The following is a 22,608-nucleotide window of genomic DNA, read 5'->3' as shown; positions in this document are numbered from 1 at the left end:
CCGGAGGGCATCGTCCTTTTGGAGGCAGAGGGGCCTTTCTGTTTGGTTCAAGGCTGCCTGTGACCACACTGGGGAGAAAGGAGTTAAAGCCGGGTCCCAGGATCAACGAGAGAAGTTCCGGCGGCCCACACTGGAGTGGAATGGGCAGACCCGCGAAGGGAGAGCGGTTTGGGACCGAAGCGTGGGGCGAGGGGTGGGGGGGCAGCGTGCCAATCCAAACTTCACCTCCAGCGGCGCTCGGCATCCACCGGTAAACCGCGGTCCCCGGTCCCTGCCCCAAGGCCAGGCCTCACTTTCCACCCGACCCCCCGACCCAGAGTGGGCCGCTCTCACCCCATGCCCGTAGGAGTCTGGCGCTGACCCACCTCCAGAGCCGGGAGGGGCGTGCCTCCCTCCGGCCGCCCTCCTATTGTCTGTGCGGAGCCCGCGGAGGGGCTGCGAGGGGCGGGGCCGGGGCGGGCAGAGGGAGGGCGGGCGGAGGGAGGGAGGGGCAGGTGGGAGCAGAGGGGGCGGGGGGAGATGCTGAGGCTTCAGGGGCGGAGGAGGCGGCGGCAGAGGAGAGAGCGGGAGGAGGGACGCGAGGCAGGAAGAGGGCAGCCGAAGGCCGGGCCAGGTGGCTGGAGCGGGCACCGGCTGCGCTGCGCGGCTCTCGGTTCCGACGGCCTCTTTCATGCGCTGAGGGCGCCCGGCTGGGCCGGACCGGCGGCCGGAGGGGAGGCTCCTCTCCATGGTCCAGAAGACCAGCATGTCCCGGAGCCCTTACCCACCCTCCCAGGAGATCCCCATGGAGGTGTTCGACCCCAGCCCGCAGGTGAGGTGTGGTGGCCGGGCCCGAGGGCAAGGGGCCGCTCCCGCGGACCTTGTGGGGTCGGCTCAAGGGACGCGGGGAAGAAGGAGTTCTGTGCCCGGCGCGTAGGGGCGAGGGGCGCCTGCGCGCCCCCAGTCCCTGCCGGTTAATGATTGATGGGCGCTTGGCCTGGAGTTGGGCTGCGGTTTGGCGGAGCGGGGAGGGGACGGTCGGGCCGCCTGTCACCCTCGCCTCCGCTCCCTCGCGTCAGTGTCCCTGCTGCTCTGGTACTGGCTCCAGGGCTGGAGAGTGGGGGTGCTGGCGGGGCATCCAGGGGTTGAGGGAGGCTAGAGAGAGAGCTCAAGCAAGGGGGCGACGCAGAGCACGTTCGGGGGGCGCCAGGCGGGGGTGGGTGGGGCGGGGGTGGCACTGGGAGATGGCCGAGGCGGTGGTCAGGGCGGTGCCAGCAGGCCTTCGGAGCCGCAGACACGGGCCTTTCGAGGGTGGGGAAGGGGTCGGCCCCGGGCTAGGCCCCCATCCTGGCACCTCAGCTACATCCTCCTGTTGGACCGCCTTCCCTCCCCCAACACCCACGTTATCTTTCCTTCTCCACCCCCTCCCCCTCCAGCCTTAGAAAACGCCTCCAAAGTTTGGAAAGTTGGATGGATGCCAACTCACTGTCCTGGAGGGGAGAAAGCCCTGTTACCTGGGGGTTGGGGGGGTGTCTGCGGCCCACCCCCAGTCTGTGGGTGCCTCGGGTTATCCCCAGGAAGGGGTGTTCTTGGGTGTGGTGCGGGCTCACGGAGTGACCAGCAGGGTCTGGGGTGACTGGTCAGAGTCTAGGGTGGTCGGGCCAAGGGATTTCTCTAGGACAAGGCCATTCTCCAATCTGGCAACATCCCAAGGGTAGGATACCGTTAACTCTTTTCTTGCTGTGACCAGCCTGGAGCAACTGAAACCACCATGAAACTGTGGTTGATGGTCATGTGTTGGGGGGGTCAGGTTAGACCTAAAAATACCTCTCTTCTCCACCCTAGGCCCCTTGGAGCCTGGGAGGCAGCTGACCGGGGCCTTCCTTTCAGCTGTCCCTTGTCTCTCTGGGTGCCACTCCCTTTTTCCATCCTGGGGTGGTGGTGATGGTGTGAAAGAGAGTCTGGGGCTCACTGGAGGATTCTCTTAAGTTTGTAAGGATCCTCAGTCCTAGAGTTTGGGTGTGTGTTTGGTTTGAGAGAAGGGGCTGGGAGGGAGGAATTTTGAAGGGTTCCCAGGTACCTTTCTCTCCCATCTACCCATGCTCCTTCTTGTACTCAGGCCCAAGGAACCAGAGCCCTCAGTCTGATTATGTCTTATCTAGCTTCTTGTGCAAAGAAACTCTAGGATAGGGGCTGGGAGCTAGGGTCTGGAGGGCCTGAACCCTCCATCATCTCTCCCCAACACACTCTGGACTGGCCTGGGGCCAAGTGTGTATGCGAGTTAGGGAAGGCAAGGACGAGCCCCCTTAACAGGAGGCCTGGAAATACCTGAATGTGTGGCTGCTCGAGAGGTCAGGCAGTGTCTGCTCCACCCAAGCCAGAAGCCCAGCCAGTGAGGCTGAGCTAGCATACCCCCCCGGGGCCTTGTGGGGGCTGTGTCCTAGTCTTGTCTTGGGGCAGGGCCAAGGAGCATTCAGATTGATGCAGCCTGGTGGGAACTGGCTATGGGTAGTGGCTGCCAGGGGTTAGAGAGTGGAAGCTTGAGTCCTCTCCCCAAGTGTGACCACCGTGATGATGAAGAGGGGCCTGAGAAACAGTCCAGCTGGTGTTGGTGGGGAGGGGGCCTGTGTTGTCAAACCTGCCCCCATGACTCTGGGCTGGGTTGGGGTTAGATGTTTCCTTTCTAAATACAGTTCCATGCCCCATCTCTTGGGCCCCCCTTCCCCAGAAATCTGGTTTTGGGTCTCCAAGAACTGAGAGCTGCCACTCCCCTCCCCACTCTGCGGAAAAATGAAGGCAAGATTTGGGTTCAGGATAAGCCAAGCTGGGCCCAGGTTGGCGATTCCTTGTCACTCTGGGGGCCACAGGCACAATCAGCCCCCCTCTGCTCCAGCGGAGGGGAAAAGGGCGGGGGACTTTCCCCAGCTGTCTCTGCCCCCCTCACACTGCAGGCAGCCTCTCCCTTCCCTGGAGGACTCTGCAGCCTGCCCAGCATCTTAATTAGCTTTGCTGCCTAATGAGTCTCCAGCTTCTCAGCGCCTCCCTGTTCCCAGTCTCTCTGGCTTGGTTTGGGGGTTTCTGGGTGTGCTTCCTAAGGTTCTCTCCCACTGTCCCCCCACCCCAAGGCTGTGGTCTGGGCCCTCCCTCCCCCTGGGCTGTACCATCTCTGGAAGAAGATGGGGGAAGTGGGGCTGCTCAGATCAGGGCAGCTTGGCTGTAGCTCGGGGCCTGATGGGATGAGGGTTGGGAACGGCCCTTTCTGATTCCACTCTTGTCCATTCCTGGCTTCCCCAGGGCAAATACAGCAAGAGGAAAGGGCGGTTCAAAAGGTCGGATGGGAGCACGTCCTCGGATACCACGTCCAACAGTTTTGTCCGCCAGGTAATGGGGAGGCCGGGCTGAGAGGAAGGAGGTGGGCTGCTTGGTGGAGACCAGCACTGGTGAGCTGGGGCTGAGGCTTTTCTCCATGCACCCTCCCCCTGTCATTTGTCACCTGGCCGGAACCACCCCATCACCCTTCCCCCGGTGACCTCTCCTACACACACTGTCAGCCTGCACCCACTCCCTCAGCCCCCGCCCTGCCCCTCCCCCAGCTCCAGGCATCAGCCCCTGCTGCCTGCCTGCGTCATCTCATTCAGGGACAGCCTGGCCTGCCTCCTTCTAGCTTGCTTCGGGCTGTCACCCACTCCCCCTGCCGGCTGTCTGCTTCCATGTCCTCCCCCAGAACCTGTGACAGCGTGGGGAAGAGGCAGAGCCTAAGAGATGAGGAGCCAGGTCCTTTGGGTCCCTGGAGCCCTGGTGAGGTATGGCAAGGAGGAAGCGCCCTCCTGCCCGTCCAGCTGACTATTCTTGACTATGCAAAGAGAAAGTGTGTTGGAGGGGGTCAGGGCAGGAGGGGGTTGGTTTTAGAGAGGACTCTAGCCTAGCACCCCTGGCTGCAGGAGGCTGGATAGCTTTCTGGGGTCTTTTCTCAGTCAGGAAGATGTCATTCTCCTCTCTCACTCTCGACCCCAGGCCATCTCAGGCTCAGGGAGAGGCAGCCAGAGAACCATGTGGTTGCTATGACTACAGAGCATCTCAACAAAACCTGGTACCCAAAAAAGGCGAGAGAGCCTTGGGAGGGATCAGACGAGCAAAGGGAGTACACCAAAAGGGGAAATGGGCAGGGCACAGGAGGGCAGAGGACAGTAGGGAGGTCAGTCCCCCACCTCCTCGGGCTGGATAGAGAGGGTGGTGCCAGGCACACCCACCGACTGATTCCAGGTTGTGGAATGAGGCCCTTTATGACTCTTCTGTCTCCACAACACTTGGCACATGTGAGCCCGGGCCTGACTTGAGAGGGTCAGACAAGGAGCCCTTCATCCCAGCATCTTCTAAGCACACAGACAGGAAGTTCTTTCTTCAGTCTTTTCCTCATCCCTCCTGTTGCAGGACTGGGCCAGGGCCAGAGCCAGGAGGAATGACGCTATGCTCGGTGTAACTCCTCTTGACAGAAAAGAGCCCTTGGTTCCTTCATTCAGTGTTTGCCCCTGCCCCCCCCCCCAAGTGCATCAGACCCCCAGCCTTCATTCCTTCCTCCTCTCAGCTCCCTAGCTCTGACCCCTAGTAGGTGGCAGGGAGTTGGGGGGGGCAGGCCTTGCCACATCTCTGAGCTAAATATACCCTAGCAGTTTGCACATGTAGCAACTCTGCTTGTAACCTGAGCCCCCTGGGGGAACGGGCAGTTTGGGCCACCCCCTAGGCCGGCAGGGCCAGGCACTGAGGGCGCCGGGATGGAGGCGCCCAGCCGGACCCTCGTAGTGGTGAGCTAGGGATGGGGTGGGAATCGGGGTGGGTGGGAGCAGGCCCAGAGGGATAGCTGATGGGGGGAACCCTCACTCTAGCCTGTCTCCTTGCCTCCTCGCTGTTACCCTGCTCCTGCCATTTCTGATATGCCTACTGCGTGCGCGTGAGTGTCTGCACGTGTGCGTGCGCGCGTGTGTGTGTGTGTGTGTGCGCGTGTGCACGCACGCATCTCTGTAAGGATCAGTAAATGCCTGTCTGCCACGCTGTCTCTGGGTCTGTTTCTCCGGCTCTCTGGGCATCTGTCTCCCTGTTCTTAGTGCTCTCATCAGGATGGCTGGAGAGTGGAGATGAGCTGGTTTTCACCCTCCTTCACTTTTGTCTTTCCCGGCTCTTGTTATTGACCCCACCCCCGCCCCAGTCTTGCACCTTCACAAGTCTCCCATTTTTGTGATTTGGCTGGGAAAGGAGTGGGCAGCCTCCCTAGCTAAGGACAGGACCCTCTGGGGAAGTTGGGACTTTGTTTTCTCCCTTTCCCAGGTCCCCTAGACATTCCTGGCCAAGTGACCCTTTCATGGCCCCAGGAAGGACCCCCGACATGGGTTAGTCCAGCTCTTCCTCCGTATCCCCTCCTGCCCCTGTCCCCACACCACCCCATTTGTGTAGATTTACACCTCCTGGCTCCTGCCCTCATGTGCCCCACACAGTCAGGGACATTCACACCTAGGGTGCCCCCCACCGCCTCCCCGGCTGTGCTTAGGTGCACCTGTCTGCGTTCAGTTGTGCATATCCAGCACATACTGGAGAACACCCTCCTAAATGCACTTGAAGTTGCACACCCAAGCACGCCCGTGAATAAGCATGTTCATTGACACTTTGGGTCTCACCCATGCACCTGCATCCCTGAGGGAATTCCTTGTGCTCTGGGATGGTCCACATGGTCAAGGCCAGCTTCCTGGCATAGCTAGACTTGTGGACCTGCTGAGACTCTGGCAGCCAGCAGCCCTAGCATCAGAGCAAGGCCTGCCCAATGTTCTGCTCTTTACTTGCCTCTTTTGCCTGCACTTCCCTACAAATCTTGGGTTCTCTTTTTAGATCTTGTAAGAGCCTGAGGATTGGGGTTCCTCTGATTCTGGCTAGGGAAGTAGGATTTTATCTCCTCTCACCTTTGAGCAGAAGATAGCAAAATTTTTGGTGGCCCCATCCTGCAGAGCACGCTGCCCGCTGCCAATGGTGCAGAGAGCTCAGGCCTGTGCTAGTGACTACTGTCCCTGGAAGGACTCAGTGGGCTTCTCCTGAGTCTGTCTCAGCCCGTGTGGTCTTGGGGACAGGGGAGGGAAGGAGGAACAGGGAGTGGAGACTCGTCCCCTGGCACTCCTCCCCTGCACTATGCCCCTATCAGGTTCCCACCCCTCCCTGGGCCCCAAGCAGCTGTCCTGAGACCTGCTTTAACCCCCTGCTTGCTGCTGTCGCCTTTCCTGGGGCCACAGTTTTCCCAGGGGCCTGCCAATCTCAGTCCCTCATTCCTCTCATCTAAATGCCACCTTTTCCTAGCCCTTGTGGCATCACGCTGGGGTGGCTGGGGCTTGAGGGATCCATGAGGGGTGGCCCCTCTGTGCCTTCCAAGGCCCAGGAGCTGGCAGGCAGTGTGGGCCCTGAGTCAGCCTGGTCTGTTTTTAGGGCTCGGCAGAGTCCTACACCAGCCGACCCTCGGACTCTGACGTGTCTCTGGAGGAGGACCGGGAAGCCCTAAGGAAGGAGGCAGAGCGCCAGGCATTAGCCCAGCTTGAGAAAGCCAAGGTGAGAAATACAGAGTCAGGGGGCTGTGCTGGCACTATTTCCCCCACCCCAGGCCTTAGAGATGGGCTGAACAGACCCAGGGTCAAGTTTTGGCCCTGACACTTCTCAGCTGGTATACCCCAAGGCCTTGATGGGCCCCTGTCTTACCCCTGTAAAATGTGGGCTATACTACTTGCCTTCATGTGTAGTATAATAGGTGCTTAATAGTGTTGCCAGACGTAATAGGAACTTGAGACTCTCCACTTCTTTCTGGAGTCCAGTGTGTCCTGGGTTGATCCTCATGAGCTGTGTGATCTCAAGCGAGCTGCTTAACCTTTCTGAACTTTGGTCTCCTCATTCATTAAAATGAAGATAATAATAGTAGTTAACATTTATTTATTTATAAAGATTTTATTTATTTGACAGAGAGAGACACAGTGAGAGAGGGAACACAAGCAGGGGGAGTGGGGGAGGGAGAAGCAGGCTTCCTGCCGAGCAGGAATCCCAGTGCAGGGCTCGATCCCAGGACCCTGGGATCATGACCCGAGCTGAAGGCAGATGCTTAAATGACTGAGCCACCCAGGTTACCCTCACTTTTAAAAAAAATTTTTTAAGATTTAATTTAATTTTTGTTTTTTTAAAATAATCTCTTCACCCAATATGGAGCTCAAACTCACAACCCCGTAATCAAGAGTCATGTGCTCCACTGACTGAACCCACCAGGAGCTCCTAGCAGTTAACTTCCTAAGGTTTTTGTGGTGAATAAATGAGGTAATGCTTGTAAAACATGTAACACAGGCCCTGGCACAATAAATGTAGCTGCAGTTATTATTATTATTATTACTAATATTCTTTCCAGATGTCATTCCAGACTACTACGTCCAATCCCAGTGGCTCCCTCCCTTCTGAGAAGGCCAAATTCTATTTTTTTTTTTAAGCTGTGAAATTTAACATATAGACAGGAAAACTACTAAAACCAGGGGTGTCTGGGTGGCTCAGTGGGTTAAGCCTCTGCCTTCAGCTCAGGTCATGATCCCAGTGTCCTGGGGTCGAGCCCCGCATCGGGCTCTCTGCTTGGCACGGAGCCTGCTTCTCCCTCCCTCCTCTCTGCCTGCTTCTCTGCCTACTTGTGATCTTTGTCTGTCAAATAAATAAATAAAATCTCAAAAAAAAAAAAAAACCTACTTAAACCATTCAGTATACTTTCTAACAATCAACACAGAAAATCTCCACATCATCCCCATCCCAGTACATTGTGGCTTAACCCTCCTGTTGTCATTCTCCCTGTGCACCTCTAGACCAAGCCGGTGGCGTTTGCTGTGCGGACAAATGTCGGCTATAACCCATCTCCTGGGGATGAGGTGCCAGTGCAGGGAGTGGCCATCACCTTCGAGCCCAAGGACTTCCTGCACATCAAAGAGGTGGAGAGAGCACTTGGTGTCTGGAAGGGTGGGGGCGGGAGGGGGGTGCGGGTAGCAGGTACCAGGAGAGGGGCAGCCGGAGCTCTAGCGGAAAAAGACTTCTGAGCCTAGCAGAACTTGGCTGAATCTGCTGTGTGACCTTAAAGAAATCTCTTCCCCTCTCTGAGCCTCTAACTTTCATTGGTAAAATGGGGTGGCGATGCCGAGGTCACACGGCTGGCTCTCGAGAGGGTTTGGGATGAGATCTGTAAGGGGAGTGGCAGAGTGCAGGCACATGTGGGTGTCAGCATTTGCTCCTCTTCCTGCCTTTCCAGGGCGCGGTGAGCCCATGGTGGGATGAGTACCTGCTGGGGGTAGGGTGATCTGTGGCCTGAGTGGATACAGGTCCTGGGGTTGTTCTGAGACCTGGGGGCTGGCTCTTTGTGGCGTGAGGGGGGGTGTCACCCCCTGGAGAGGATTGGCAGGTCCCGGGGTGGTTTCCCCCTAGGGTGGCTGCTGGCTTGCCCCTCCAAGCTCCCTCTTGTTCTCTCCCACCCCACCTGCTGTGGCTGTCCGCAGAAATATAATAACGACTGGTGGATCGGACGACTGGTGAAGGAGGGCTGTGAGGTTGGCTTCATCCCCAGCCCCGTCAAGCTGGACAGCCTGCGCCTCCTGCAGGAACAGAAGCTGCGCCAGAACCGCCTCAGCTCCAGGTGTCTAGCTGGGGACCACAAGGGGGCCCTCCAACTGGGACTCGGGGACAAGGGTTGACCACTTGCCCTGAGGGCCCAGCCGCCTGTGGGTGTCACCCTTGGGGCTGGAGAATCTCCAAGGGGAGTGGGGGGCAGGCAGCCTGTGAGAGAACAAGCTTCCCCCGCCCTCACGCCCACCCCTCCGCTCACAGCTCCGTTTGCCTCTCTGCCTACACAGCAAATCAGGTGACAACTCCAGTTCCAGCCTAGGAGACGTGGTGACTGGCACCCGCCGCCCCACGCCCCCTGCCAGTGGTAAGAGCTGCTGCCACCTTGGAGAACTGCGGGGGTGGGGCCGGGGAGCTCCTGGGTGGGGTGGTCTCCGCACTGCCTGTCCCCTCCTTTCCATGCAGTAGGGGGCGCCCCAGTCCTGAATCCTCCAAACACACCCAGCAGTACCCCCCCTCACCGCCCCCTGTGAAGAGTAGAACACCCCTCATGCTGGGCCTGTTGGAGCCCATTCTCTCATGTCTCTCCTTCCCCTTTCTTTGGGAGCTCCATCTCTCTGCCTGACTCCCCTGCCCCATTCCCATTCATTTCTTCTAGCTCTTTTCCATTCACCTCTTCTTCTTTCTTTTTTCCCCATCCCATCCCTGCCTTCTGTACTTGTGTCTCCATGTCCATCCACTCCTCCCCACCTCGCCTCCCTCCTCTCTCCTGACTGCGGTCCAGGTAATGAGATGACTAACTTAGCCTTTGAACTAGACCCCCTAGAGCTAGAGGACGAGGAGGCAGAGCTCGGGGAGCAGAGCGGCTCTGCCAAGACTAGTGTTAGCAGTGTCACCACCCCGCCACCCCATGGCAAACGCATCCCCTTCTTCAAGAAGGTAATTCTTGCTGGGTTCTGGCAAGAGGGCAGGGGGTCAGGGCCCAGCTCTTTGGCAGTGGGAGGGGCTAGAACAGATTCAGATGCAGCTCTGGCCTGGTTCTTTGGGGAGCATGGCCTCCTACCAAGGAGCAGGGAAGGCTGGCATGGCACCAGGAATAGGCACGTCCAGCTTAACGCACCAGTCCACCCTGGCCCACCCCCAGGAAGGGATGTTTCCTGCAGTTGAAGCACCCCTTCCCTTGGAAGGCTGTACCCTCTTGCCCCAGCACCACGAGAAGCAGGGGCTGGTGGTAATGAAATTGGGATGTTCTGTATCTGCCCTCCACCCCCGCGTGTGATGGGGAGAGTGGAAGTGACCCCTCTTTATCTTTTTTGGACTCCGTGGGGCTAGGGTGGGCACATGGGGGTCTACTGGCTGCACAGTGGGACAGTTTAAGGAACGCTTACAATGGGCAGGTTGGACTGCGCTAGAGGCAGGAGATGGGGACCAAATTATGGGCTGTCACCCTTTCCAGAACTTTTCCCAAGACCCAGAAAGGGGAAGGGCATGTCGGAATATTCCCAAGTCCACTGGACTGACTGTCAGTCCTTCTCCCAGCCCTGATCTTGGGCCATCTTTGGCTCCCCCTTGGCACGGGGTCCTGTCCCCTCTCTCTGGCTCTGTCTGTCACTAACACGCATGCCTTGTTATCTCTCCTCGTCTGCCCGCTCTCCCTCCCTCTCTTGTCCTGGCTCCTTCCTTGCCCTCTGCCCCTGCCTGGGTGCCCTCCCCTCTCTCCCCCGCTCCCCACTCTTGGCAATCTCTGGACCCAGCCAAACAGAAGCAGAAGTCGGTGAGTATCACAGCTTTCTGTGTCCCCCTCCCCACCCCCTGGGATGAGCTAGTGGGACCTTCTAACACCCATTCTCGTGCCCTCCCCACCCCCCCCCCATTTCCCTCACCCTGGTTCTCCTTGGCCATCCCTCCTGATCCCCTACATCTGGGCTCTGGGAGCAGAGGGAGGAGAGGATGCATGGGGGAGCCTGGAGGCTGCGGAAGAGGGGCTAATGCCATCTCCACTGTGGGGTTCCCCCTCCCTGCTTCCACCTCAGACAGAGCATGTGCCCCCCTATGACGTGGTACCTTCCATGAGACCCATCGTCCTGGTGGGACCGTCGCTCAAGGGCTACGAGGTAGGAGCCCATAGAGGGGAGTGGATCCAGAGGGGCCCAGACCTCTAGAAAGATGCTACAGAAAGGTTCAAACTCCAGGGAGATCCCCTGGAAGGGCCCAGATTCCCAGGGTATCTCTCCAGAGGGCTACAGACCTTCAGAGAAGCCCCCAAAGGGGTCTGACCCACAGGGAGACCCAGAAGGGTCCAGTCTTCTGCCTCCCCCAAGACACCCCTGGAAGGGTCTTCCCAGAGAATCCACCGAGAAGAACCCTTGGAATCAGAGACCCCATTGGAAGTTCCTCAGACCCAGAAGGAACCCCCCCACCTCCCCCAGGGGCCCATTTATCTCAGGAATTAAATAAGAAAATGGAATGTGAGAGTGTACGTACTTAGTAGTCTACCCTTCCTGAGTGGCTTTAAACACCTGACTTCCTCCCCCACCCCAACCCCCAACCTCAGGTTACAGACATGATGCAGAAAGCTTTATTTGACTTCTTGAAGCATCGATTTGATGGCAGGTAAGACCCTGGGAGCTGGCTCCCCACTCCCACTGTGGTCCTCTGCTTCCTGGGCTTCCTTGGACTGAAGGCTAGGAGGAAGGCCTGGAGCCTGGGGGCGTGGGCAGAGCGCTCGAGCCCACCCTGACCCCTTACTCCCCTTGCTCCGTTCCTCAGGATCTCCATCACTCGTGTGACAGCGGACATTTCGCTGGCTAAGCGCTCAGTCCTCAACAACCCCAGCAAACACATCATCATTGAGCGCTCCAACACACGCTCTAGCCTTGGTGAGCCCACCCTGCGATGTGGGAGGGGAGGGTGGAGGGGGTGCGTCTCCAGAAGGGCTGGGTTGTCCGTTGCCTCTTGGGGAGGCCCCCCTACATTCCCCCTTCCCCGTGACTCTGCGCCCCGCAGCTGAGGTTCAGAGCGAGATCGAGCGAATCTTCGAGCTGGCCCGGACCCTTCAGTTGGTCGCTTTGGATGCTGACACCATCAACCACCCAGCCCAGCTCTCCAAGACCTCACTGGCCCCCATCATTGTTTACATTAAGATCACCTCTCCAAAGGTGGGTATGAGAGCCTGACCCTAGTGGGGACAAGAGTGCTCTGGAGTTGGGTGGCCTGTCTTTCAGTCCCAGCAACTGCTTATTAACTGTGTGACCCAATCTCCCTGAGCCTTATTTTCCTCCTCTGTAAAACTCCATCAAATGGATATTGTGAAAATCGAACCTAATGGGAATGCTTAACACTTAGCAAAGGGTCTGGTATAATGTGCCCCATTATGTATTAGCGGGTATAAGTATCATTGTAGGGTCATGCAGGCCAGCCCCCTGTCTCCACTCTGGTTGACCTCCCAGCCTTGGTCCAGAAAACTGTGCTTTTTTTTGGTCACAGTGTCACCCAACTACTTGGCAGTTGGGAGGTCTTTTCTGTCATTTGATTTTGTCCCTTTTTGCTGCATTGTCCTCGCTTGGACCTTGATAGAGATGAATCGGTAAGAAGGCTGATTTACTTCTTTTTTGTGTTGCAGCTCTGTGAGTTTCCCCTCCTAGGCGTTAGTGGAGATTTGAGAAACATGGAGGGCAAGTTCAGGTGAAGGATTTGAAGTGAGAAAACAGCTTAGGTTCAAGCCTTTGCCCTGGTTGACTTATTCATTCATTCATTCATTCATTCATTCATTCACTTTTGTTGTTTGTTTGGTTGTTGTTTTGTTACTGAGCTTGGGATCTCTGGAGGATTTATGTAGCCTCAGCCTCAATTTCTTCACCTGTAAAATGGGAATTAAAGTCCCTCCCTTGTTATTGTTGAGGGGATTTGAGGTAATGATGGAGAGAGAGAGCCCCGAGTTCTGTCTGATTCATGACTGACAACCAAGGGTGATAACTGTTCCGATTTTAGGGGTGCCTGGGTGGCTCAGTCATTTACTCAGGTCATGATCCCAGGGTCCTGGGATCGAGCCCCTTTGGGCTCCCTGCTCTGTGGGAAGCCTGCTTCTCCCTCTCTCACTCCCCCTGCTTGTGTTCTCTCTCTTGGTGTGTCATTCTCTGTCAAATAAATAAATACAATATTAAAAAAAAAAAAACTGTTCCCATTTCGGAACACACCCTATGAGCGCAACACCCAGATACCCTGACCTTTCTGAGTCCTAAGTTTCTAAGGAGTAGAAAGGGGAAGATAGGATTGAAGTCCTCCCTAGGGTGATTGAAAAGATCTAATGAGTTAATGGATACAAAAACACTTTGTGAGCTGGGAAGTGACTGATCCTTCCATTTCTCCCAGGGGCACTGACCGAGGTGAAGGATAGGGACTCTGGAACCAGGGCACCCGGAGTTAATGAACCAGCACTGCTACTCCTCGCTCTGTGCTCTTTTGGCAAAGTCACCTAACCTCTCTGTGCCTATTTCCTCGCCTGCAAAATAGGAATCCTCATGTGGTGGTTGTGAGGATGACATAGGTGCAAAAAAAAAAAAGCATGCAAAACACCCGGACCTACTAAACACTATATCTATTCTTTTTCTTTTCTTTTTTACTTTTTAAAAAATATTTTATTTATTTTTTTATTTGACAGAGATCACAAGTAGGCAGAGAGGCAGGCAGAGAGAGAGGAGGAAGCAGGCTCCCTGCTGAGCAGAGAGCCGGATGCAGGACTCGATCTCAGGACCCTGGGATCATGACCTGAGCCAAAGGTAGAGGCTTTAACCCACTGAGCCACCCAGGCACCCCTTTTCTTTTCTCTTTTTAAAGATTTTGTTTATTTGACAGAGATAAGTGAGAGGGAACACAAGCAGGGGGAGTGGGAGAGGGAGAAGTAGGCTTCCTGCCGATCAGGGAGCCCAATGCGGGGCTCGATCCCAGGACCCCAGGATCATGACCTGAGCCAAAGGCAGGTGCTGGACTGAGCCACCCAGGCACCCCCCCCCTTTTAAAATATTTTTGTTTTGAAATAATTCCAAATCTAGAGAAGGGTTGCTAGAATAGTACCAGGAACTGCCATTCTTTGAATGCCCTTCACTCAAAAGCCATTTAAAGTATATTACTTAGTTTTCTTCAGATTCACTAATTGTGAACATTTTGCCACGTTTACTTTATGTATGTGTTATGTATATGTGTATTTATATATATTTTTTCCTTCTGAATCATTTGAGAGTAGGTTGAAGATACCATACCATGTCTTTATTCCTAAGTATTTCAATGTGTGTTTCTTAAGAACCAAGGACATTAATCTACATCACCACAGTACAATTGCCAAATTCCAGAAATATTTTAGTCCTTCATTTTTCAATTGCCCCAATAATGCTCTTTATGGCAATTTCTCCCTCAGTCCAGGATCACGTGTTACATTTAGTTGCCTTATCTCTTTAACATTCTTTTTTTTTTTTTTTTTTAGATTTTATTTATGTGTTTGAATGAGAAAGAGCTCAAGTGAGAGAGAGAGAGCACAAGCAGTGGGAGGCAGAGGGGCAGAAGGAGAGGGAGAAGCAGACTCCCCGCTGAGCAGAGAGCCCTACTTGGGGCTCAATCCCAGGCCCCCGAGATCATGACCTGAGCCAAAGGCAGGTGCTTAACCCACTGAACCACCCAGGCGCCCCTCTCTTTCACATTCTTAAACCGGAACAGTTCCCCAGCCTTTCTTGGATTTTTACGACACTGCCGTTTTTGAAGAGTACAGACCACAGACTCTGTAGACTGTTCCTCAGTGTGGGTTTGCTTGATGTATGCTTGTGATGAGGCTTAGGTTTTGCATTTTGGCGTGACGTGTCTTTCAAGATGCTTGAGGTGTCCGTTGTGCTGTTGGTGACATTAAGTTTGATCATTTAGTGAAGGTCATGGCTTTCTGTTTAGTTATTATTACCATTATCATTACTGCTGTGGAGGTGAGAATAATAATAGTGGCTCCCTCATGAGATATTATCAGGACTAAACCAGCTGATCATGTGGAAAGCGCAGAACGGCGCCTGTTCGCAGCAAGTGTCCCATCAAAGATAGCTGCTGCTGTTCCCGTGCGGGTGCCTGCCTGGACAGTGAAGGCTGTAAAGGTGACAGGGATCAGGAAGGTGAATCACTGCCTTTCAGAGAGTCACTTCCCAGGAGAGGCTGGCATGAGACCCGGGAGAGAGCCTGAGCATTGTGTTAGCATGGACACAGGCCTGGCGAGGTCATTTCGGAAGAGGTGGTCAGGGCTGAGAATCATCTAGCGTCCTTCCCTCCCTCCCCAACCCTGACCTGCTTCTCTGACTTGGTGCACTGCGAGATCCCTCTAGCTCCTCTTCTCTCCCCCCAAACCAGGTACTTCAGAGGCTCATCAAGTCCCGAGGGAAGTCTCAATCCAAACACCTCAATGTCCAAATAGCGGCCTCAGAGAAGCTGGCACAGTGCCCCCCCGTGAGTGCCCAGACCCCGGGGAAGGGGGGATATTTGGGTTCTCCGGTTTCCTCTGGCCTGCATGAGAGACAGAGTCACCAGGAGCACCAGGGTGGGGTCTATGGGAGTGAACTGGTCTTCCGGGAAAGGAGCGCCGGACAGGCAATCAGAGATGGCTTTTGAGCCCCAGAAGCCCAGTTCTGTGTGGGGCATCAAGTCGGCCTCCAGACTTGGTTGCCTTATATCTAGGACGAGAGGGTTGGACTGTCTGGGTGCCAGGACCCTTTGTAGTTCTGCCAGTGTCTATATCTGAGAGTCGTCCTCTTCCTGGACATCCAGTGGTTTCTTTTTAATTTTGTCCTTCAACCCTTTGACTCCACCCACTGCACCCAGGCCACACCCTCACCCCCAAGGTCACGCCCGGCTCATCCCAGCCCCGCCCCTAACCCCGACTCCACAGGAAATGTTTGACATCATCCTGGACGAGAACCAATTGGAGGATGCCTGCGAGCACTTGGCCGAATATTTGGAAGCCTATTGGAAGGCCACACACCCGCCCAGCAGCACTCCGCCCAATCCGCTGCTGAACCGTACCATGGCTACTGCAGCTCTGGCCGCCAGCCCTGCCCCCGTCTCCAACCTCCAGGTACAGGTGCTCACCTCACTCAGGAGAAATCTCAGCTTCTGGGGCGGGCTGGAGGCCTCGCAGCTGGCCAGGTCCGTGCCCCAGCAGCAGGAGCATGCCATGTAGGTGTCCCACCCATCTCCCCTCCTGTCCAAGGCTCGGAATTGGAGCTCAGGGAACATGGGGAAGAAGGGAAGAGGTTTATTTTGTAAAAAATGTGGTTGAGTGGCAGCTTCTGGTGTCTGTGGTTTTTGATGGGATGGGGGGGTGGTGCCTCCCTGGGCCTGGCCTGTCCCACTGGACTACAGCTGCTGCCCTAAGGGCTTTTGGATATGAGGCCTGATTGGGGTATTATTATAAGACAGGTGATTAGGAGAAAAACATGTGGAAGATTGATATTTTCCTTCACTGGACTTCACAGCCATTTTGTTTTTATTTTTTAAATTTATGTTTTGTTTTGTTTTTTAAGTAAACTCTACACCCAAAGTGTGCCTTAAACTCACAACCCTGAGATCAAGAGTTGCATGCCCTACCAAGTGAGCCAGCCAGGCACCCCCCCCCCCCCCATTTTAGTTCCAACAGAGCAAGGCCCGTCAGCCCCAGGCCGTTCCCACAGAGCAGAGCCATTTAACCCAGAGAAACTGTCCCTTCTCTCAGAGCCCTAATCCCAGGAGTTTCCTGAGAGGGGACCTAGAATGAAGCATCTTATGTGAGTTGATGCCCTACCTTCCATCCTTCTCCCAGTGAAAGAGATTCCGGGAAAGGCCCTCCTATGGGGGCCCTGCCCTAGGCTGGATCTCCTCCCCTGGGAGCTGCTTCCCATCTCTGAGCTCACACCATTAAGTATTTGATTCTAGATTAGAGCCAGGAGAAAGCCATGAAATCATTCTAAGACCATTGCTTTTCAGATTTGTTTTCAGTAACAGAGCTCATTTGTTCATTGAAACTTCTTTTTTTTTTTTTTTTAATTTTTTTTAAAATTTGTTTGACAGAGAGGGAGATCACAAGTGGGCCAAGAGGCGGGGCAGGGGGGCGGGTGGAGCAGACTACCTGCTGAGCAGAGAGCCCAATGCGGGGCTCAGTCCCTGAGATCATGACTTGAGCTGAAGGCAGAGGCTTAACCCACTGAGCCACCCAGGCGCCCCTGTCTGTGTACAAGCTTTTATGTGAACATACATTTCCAGTTCTGGATTGATACCTAAGAGGGAAGTTGCTGGCTCATACAGTAGCTCCCTGTTTAACTTCATTGAAACTTCTAAGGAAGCTCAGTATATAGTGTCCTTGCTCTGCTTGGAGGGAGCTGGTGGCTTGGTTTCCATTTCATCTCTACAGGGACCCCTAAAGCACTTCTGTGCCCTTCCATCTTGGGTCTCCAGAGAACAGCTTAGAAACTTTTGGTCTAATCCTTATCATACCACCACAGAGAAACTGGGCCTTAGAGAGGAGAGTCATTTGCTCAGGGTCACACAGCTTGAAGTGATCGGGGATGACACTAGAACCCAGGCCTTCTTGCACCCCACCCAGCTGCTTCCGTGGTGGCCGTGACCATCAGATCACCTTTATGTGGCATTTGGAGCTGAGGGTGTTGGGCCACCTCATTGTCTCTGGGGGCAGGGGAGGAGGAGGGGATTGTGTGTGGAGGGGTTTGGGGGTGGAGACCCGCCAGCTTTCCCCAGGCTACTGCTTTGGTTTTTTTGCTGGGGTCAGGGCAGGAATCCTATCAATTTTGGAGACTTTGTCCTCTGGCTAGGGAATGGAGAGGGGAGGTGTGGGGCTGTGGAAGCCTGTGATTAGGGTCTGGTTTGAGCTGAAGGAGCTGGGGTTAGTGAGCTCAAGCTGCAGTCCGCTTAGTATATTTGGAAAACTGGAGCAGTGACTAACTGAATCAACCACTAACGAGTGGCAATGCTAATGAGCTGTTAATGATGATTTAGCCCGAGACAGCATTAATGACGTGCATTGAGGAAGCAATGACTAATTATTCATGGGCTTTCTACCATGGTTACCAGAAGAGTTCATGGCTCCTCATGTCTTAGAAAGGTTGGGTGGGCATCCAGAGGTTTCTTTTTAGAGGAGCAAAGGCCCTGAGGTCTGTCCTCTGGCTGGGCTGTAGAGCCCTTTGCCCAGCTGCCCACCCCCTTTAGCCAGGCTGGATGTCTTGGTGCCATCACTAACCTGCCTTGCTTTGTTGTGTCTCTCTCACCCCTGCCTGATCTGCATGGTGTGTGCTGTCCGTCTGCTAACCAGGGACCCTACCTTCCTTCCGGGGACCAGTCGCTGGAGCGGGCCACCGGGGAGCACGCCAGCGTGCACGAGTACCCCGGGGAGCTGGGCCAGCCCCCAGGCCTTTACCCCAGCAGCCACCCACCAGGCCGGGCAGGCACCCTGCGGGCACTGTCTCGCCAAGACACGTTTGATGCCGACACTCCTGGCAACCGAAACTCTGCCTACACGGAGCTGGGAGACTCATGTGTGGACATGGAAACGGACCCCTCAGAGGGCCCAGGGCTTGGAGACCCTGCAGGGGGCAGCACCCCACCGGCCCGGCAGGGATCCTGGGAGGATGAGGAAGAAGACTATGAAGAGGAGCTGACCGACAACCGGAACCGCGGCCGGAATAAGGCCCGCTACTGCGCCGAGGGTGGGGGTCCCGTTTTGGGGCGCAACAAGAATGAGCTGGAAGGCTGGGGGCGAGGTGTCTACATCCGCTGAGAAACAGAGGCCACGCGGTGGGGGGTGGGGAAGGGCTCTGAGCCCTGGGGAGGTACGGGACCGAGGGGCTCGCCACCGGGGTGTATCTTTCCTCCAGGGGGCGCTGCCTCCCTCTCAGATGCCTTCACCGGATGTTTGGGGTTTCTTTTGCGGTAGCATCATAGCTCCCAGGATTCCCTTAAAGCCTGGTTGTAGGTTTTCACCTCCCTGGTTTGGATGGATGGGGGGATGCCCACCTTTCCGCAGTGTCCCCTTTCCCCCGCTTCAGGGGGCTCTCTCCCCTCACTCCCAGAGAAAAGGTGCACTTCCTTAACTCTTTCTACTTGGGGCTCTATATGGGGGTCCTAAATGGGGTAGCCCTTTCTTTCCCCAACCTGGAGTATTTGGGAAGGGTGAGGGGGCTTTTCCTGGAGAGGGAGAGCGTAGACTCCTTCTCATGAGGGCTGTCTTCCCCAAACCCCAGATCCAGGGTCCCTCCCCGTGCCCACCTCTCTCCCAGCTTCCTGGCACCGTTGTCTGGTGGGTGAAAGGTAGAGAATGGAAGCCCCATGGGGAGCTTATCTTGGGTAGAGAGCGCAGGCATCAAATGTCCTGAGCTCTGCTGGAGTCCGACCCGGACCCCTGAAGAGCGGGCAGCCAGAGACCCTGCTACCCACCCCTCCACATCCATGCCTCGGCCTTCGCCCACCCCAGGAATGAGCTTTGCCTACAACCTCCCTTGCCTACTGCCATCAGAAGAGGAGGCCCCTCTGTGTCTGAGCTCCCGACCCCGTTTCATCTGGGTATGGCACCCATGGAACACTAGTCCGCCTCATTTTGAAACCAAAAAACTGCTCCTTCACTATCACCCGGAGGCCCCAGGGGAGAGGCCCTGCAGGTTGGTGCCCAAGAGGTGATCACCACCCCAGGGGTCATCTTGGGACCTCGGATCTCCCATGGGGGGCTTGGCTGCTGCTGCTGTTCTATTTGCCTCTTGTGATCTTGTCCTATACCCACGTCCACTCCCCCCAGGAGAGGCCTTGGTATCCTCCCGGCCTCCCAAGTGTTCCTCAGCCTAGCATCCCTCCAGCCCAGCAGCCCTGCCCCTCCCCAGCACCCAGCTGGGCCAGAGAGAGCCGATTGTGCCAACGAGGACTGGGCCCTGCCCAGCTGCCCGCCTCAGGGATGGGCCCCTCATGCCTGTCTCACCACCTCCTGTGCCAATGTTGTCCCACCCCCCCAACTGGGGGTGGGGTGCAGCTTCCACTCACTGGTTAGAAGACACCACTGCCCAACCTTCCTCCCTCCCTGTCTGGTGTCCTGTGCCCCCATCTGTCTGTCTGTCCATCTGTACTCCCCTAGAAGTATTTGGCCACATATAAAACCGCCGTCATGTCCTTTGCAGCCGCCTCCAGAGCCTGGTTCTTCGTTCCTGCCGTGCAGCAAGCCTGGCCCCCGCGGGAGCTGCATGCAGGGGAGTGTGAAGGGGCGGGTGCGGGAGGAAGCTGGGCCCCGAGCTGGTTATTCAACAGGATAGAGTGCTTTGTTTTGCAGCTCTCTCAAGCATCACGGTCAAGGCTGATGGGAGCTCTGCGGCCACTTTCAGCCACAGCTTCCCATCAGCCCCAAGTCTTACCCGTTCCCCCATAAGTAGAGCCTGAGAAAATGGGAGACTGAGGTGAAGTGGGGTGTCGCAGGCATTACTCAGTGGGTGAGATCCAGTTTTTCTGCCCCTGTGGGCTCAGCTGCCGACCAGCACCTCCTGAGAGAGAGTGGCTGAGTTCCATCTGGTGCCCTTCTCCACTGATGTCCTGGCTGACCAGCTTTGGGGGATGAAAGAGGTCTACTTTGGGGGGGGCAGGGAATGGGGGCCACCCCAGCCCGATAACATCAAGAGTGAGAAAGTCAGCAGGTGTCTGTGTCAGTTCTGTCATCACCAGCTGGCAGGATGTGGACCCCGGACTGCTGTCACTGCTGGCCTGTGTATCCTGCCTCACGTGGCACTCAAACCATTTCTCCACTCTCCTTGTTTCTGGGGTGGTGGATCTGGAGGACTAGAGCTCCTGGGTCCCTCACCTGAATGTTTTTGCCCTAAGTGCATGTGGGGATGGGGAGTGTAGAGGGCAGCAGCCATCTAGACCTTCCAGGTGAGAGGTTAGCAGGCCCAAGGAAAGGAACTGGGCAGGTCCACAGGTCAGGTGGCTGGCCCAAGATCCCAGGGAGTTGATGGCAAAGACTGCTGGGATTGGAGTCCAGTCTCTGCCTCCCAGCCTAGTGTTCTTACCCCACAGCCTTTCAAAGCAGTCAATCCTTTATTCCTGTGTTTACTCACTGAACATTAATTGAGTACCTACTGTATACCAGGCACAAGTCTAAAAGGGAGCCACAGACCATTCTGGACAGCACTGTGAGCTCTCTGCTGGGAGAAGCACTGGGTTCTGCAGGAACCTGGTAGAAGGGAAATTCCCTTAGTCTGGGGAGGTCAGGAGAGGCTTCTCAGAGGAGGTGAGGCTTCAGTGAGGTCTAGAAGCCTGGTTAAGAGTTAACCTGGTGGTGGTGGAGGGAGTAAGTGTTCAAGGCAGAGGAAGCAGGTGACATGCATGGCATGTTCCTGGTACTTCACCAGCAAAGTGTGCTCTCAAGGCGGTGGTCAGAGAAGGGTCAGCAGGAGCAGATCACAGGGGGCCTTGAGTCATCATGGGAGTCTGGGCTTTGTCCTGAAGCCGCTGGGCAGACATTGAAGGCTTGTAAGCAGCAATGGCAAAGTTGTCTTGGTTGCGGTTTGGAGCATAGATTGGAGGGGCTAGCCTGGACACATCTTTGGTCCTCTGGGTTAGAAACAAGGTGGGGCTGCACTAGGCCAAGGCAGTGGGATGGATAAGGAGGCAGTGGCAGCCAGAGACAGACAGCAAGCAGTTAGAATCCAGCGCTCTTGGAGAGCAATTGGTGGTGGCCAGTGAGAGAGAGGGTGGTGTCTGGGGGCAACTGTGGGTGATGGTCTTCTCAGACATAGAGGAAACAGGTGGAAAAACCATGTTTTTGTTTTTGTTTTTTAAGATTTTACTTATTTATTTGACAGACGGAGATCACAAGTAGGCAGAGAGAGAGAAGGAAGCAGGCTCCCCGCTAAGCAGAGAACCTGATGCGGGGCTCGATGTGGGGCTCATTCCAAGACCCTGGAATCATGACCTGAGCCAAAGGCAGAGGCTTTAACTCACCCAGGCACCCGGAAAAACCAGGGGCAGAAACAATGTCAAGCTTTGGACAAGTTAGGCTATGGTGCCTGTGGAAGGACACCCAAGAGGAGAAGAAAAGGCAGCTGGGTGCTTAGTCTGGAGAATCAGGGAATGGCAGAAAGCTCCATCTGGGGGTGGACCCCGACCTTTTGAATCAATGGCAGGAATTATTAACTTCAGTGTACAGATAAAGTTCAGTGAGGCTAAGCAACGTCCACAGTTACATGGCTATGGAGCAAGGACTTGAACTCAGATCTTTGGAGTTCAAGTTCTGCGGTGCCTGTAAGCCCCAAGTCTCATGCCGATTCCCCTGCTCCGGGTTTTGCAAGGGGAGGAGGGTTGGGGAGGAAGAAGCAGGTGTCTGAGTATGTTTGTCTCCTCTTCATGTGCCTTCTGCCTGAAATTGTGTTTTCCCGGAACTGGCAGGCGGGGGCATTTCTAGGTGACTTAGAGATGTTGAGAGATGAAGAAAGAGAGATTCTTGTCTTTTGGTAACCACAAGCCCTCAACTGATGTTCATTCAGCACGGTGGTGGTTGTCAGCATGTGAAGATTTCAACAACCATAAAGTCAGCTGGGATTAGATCTAGAGAGACTGGGGGACTGGGTTCCTACTACCTCAGGGAGTTGGGAACTGAGGCGCTGGGGACCCCTCCTGTCGGGGACCACTGAACCAGTAGCTGCTGCTGCTTCTTTTTCTTCTTCTTTTTTTAAGATTGTATTTGTTTATTTGAGAGAGAGAAAGGAGGCACAAGCATGGATAGGGCAGAGGGAGAACTCCCCACTGAGCAGGGAGCCCAATGCAGGGCTCAATCCCACATCCCTGAGATCATGAGCTGAGCTGAAGGCAGCTGCTTAACCAACTGAGCCACCCAGGTACCCCTGACCTGTAGCTTCTGTCCAGCTTCTGAATTGAGGCCAGAGAGGCCTCAGTCCAGTGTGTGGCTGAAGGTTTTCCCATCTTTCAACAAATCACAGAAGCTGGTCTGGGACCTCCACGGCCCGGGAGCAATGGGTGTTC

At 55.4% G+C, this 22,608-nt stretch overlaps 1 protein-coding gene across 5 annotated transcripts; it reads left to right on the top strand.

The window, feature by feature from the left end:
- The first annotated feature begins 511 nt into the window (after positions 1-511).
- On the top strand, positions 512-21,428 carry CACNB1 (calcium voltage-gated channel auxiliary subunit beta 1). Of its 5 annotated transcripts, none has more exons than XM_032321776.1 (14): positions 512-811; positions 3,274-3,360; positions 6,442-6,561; positions 7,839-7,961; positions 8,520-8,656; positions 8,874-8,950; positions 10,338-10,357; positions 10,617-10,697; positions 11,138-11,196; positions 11,353-11,462; positions 11,590-11,741; positions 14,962-15,057; positions 15,497-15,682; positions 17,909-21,428. In XM_032321776.1, exons 1-14 carry the CDS (start codon positions 728-730, stop codon positions 18,371-18,373), a joined length of 1,797 nt encoding a protein of 598 aa, XP_032177667.1. In that variant the 5' UTR covers positions 512-727; the 3' UTR covers positions 18,374-21,428. The 5 variants fall into 5 exon arrangements, with proteins under 5 accessions (XP_032177667.1, XP_032177666.1, XP_032177670.1 ...); XM_032321775.1 differs by lacking the exon at positions 10,338-10,357 and adding an exon at positions 9,368-9,522 and having other exon boundaries at positions 17,909-21,427; XM_032321779.1 differs by lacking the exons at positions 10,338-10,357; positions 17,909-21,428 and adding exons at positions 9,368-9,522; positions 16,319-16,370 and having other exon boundaries at positions 513-811.
- The last annotated feature ends 1,180 nt before the right edge of the window (positions 21,429-22,608 follow it).

The sequence above is a fragment of the Mustela erminea genome, chromosome 18, assembly GCF_009829155.1.
Source record: "Mustela erminea isolate mMusErm1 chromosome 18, mMusErm1.Pri, whole genome shotgun sequence".
NCBI classification, from domain to species: domain Eukaryota; kingdom Metazoa; phylum Chordata; class Mammalia; order Carnivora; family Mustelidae; genus Mustela; species Mustela erminea.
Note: the sequence above shows the minus strand (reverse complement) of the source record. Positions and strands in the feature narration are given on the sequence as shown.

What these genes read in the sequence shown, in the direction of transcription:
- CACNB1 (XM_032321775.1), top strand. Translation starts at nt 728, where the DNA reads ATGGTCCAGAAGACCAGCATGTCCCGGAGCCCTTACCCACCCTCCCAG. An exon ending in CCAACAGTTTTGTCCGCCAG is followed by an intron (nt 3,361 to 6,441) that starts GTAATGGGGAGG and finishes GTCTGTTTTTAG; the next exon opens with GGCTCGGCAGAGTCCTACAC. An exon ending in TTAAGATCACCTCTCCAAAG is followed by an intron (nt 11,742 to 14,961) that starts GTGGGTATGAGA and finishes CCCCCAAACCAG; the next exon opens with GTACTTCAGAGGCTCATCAA.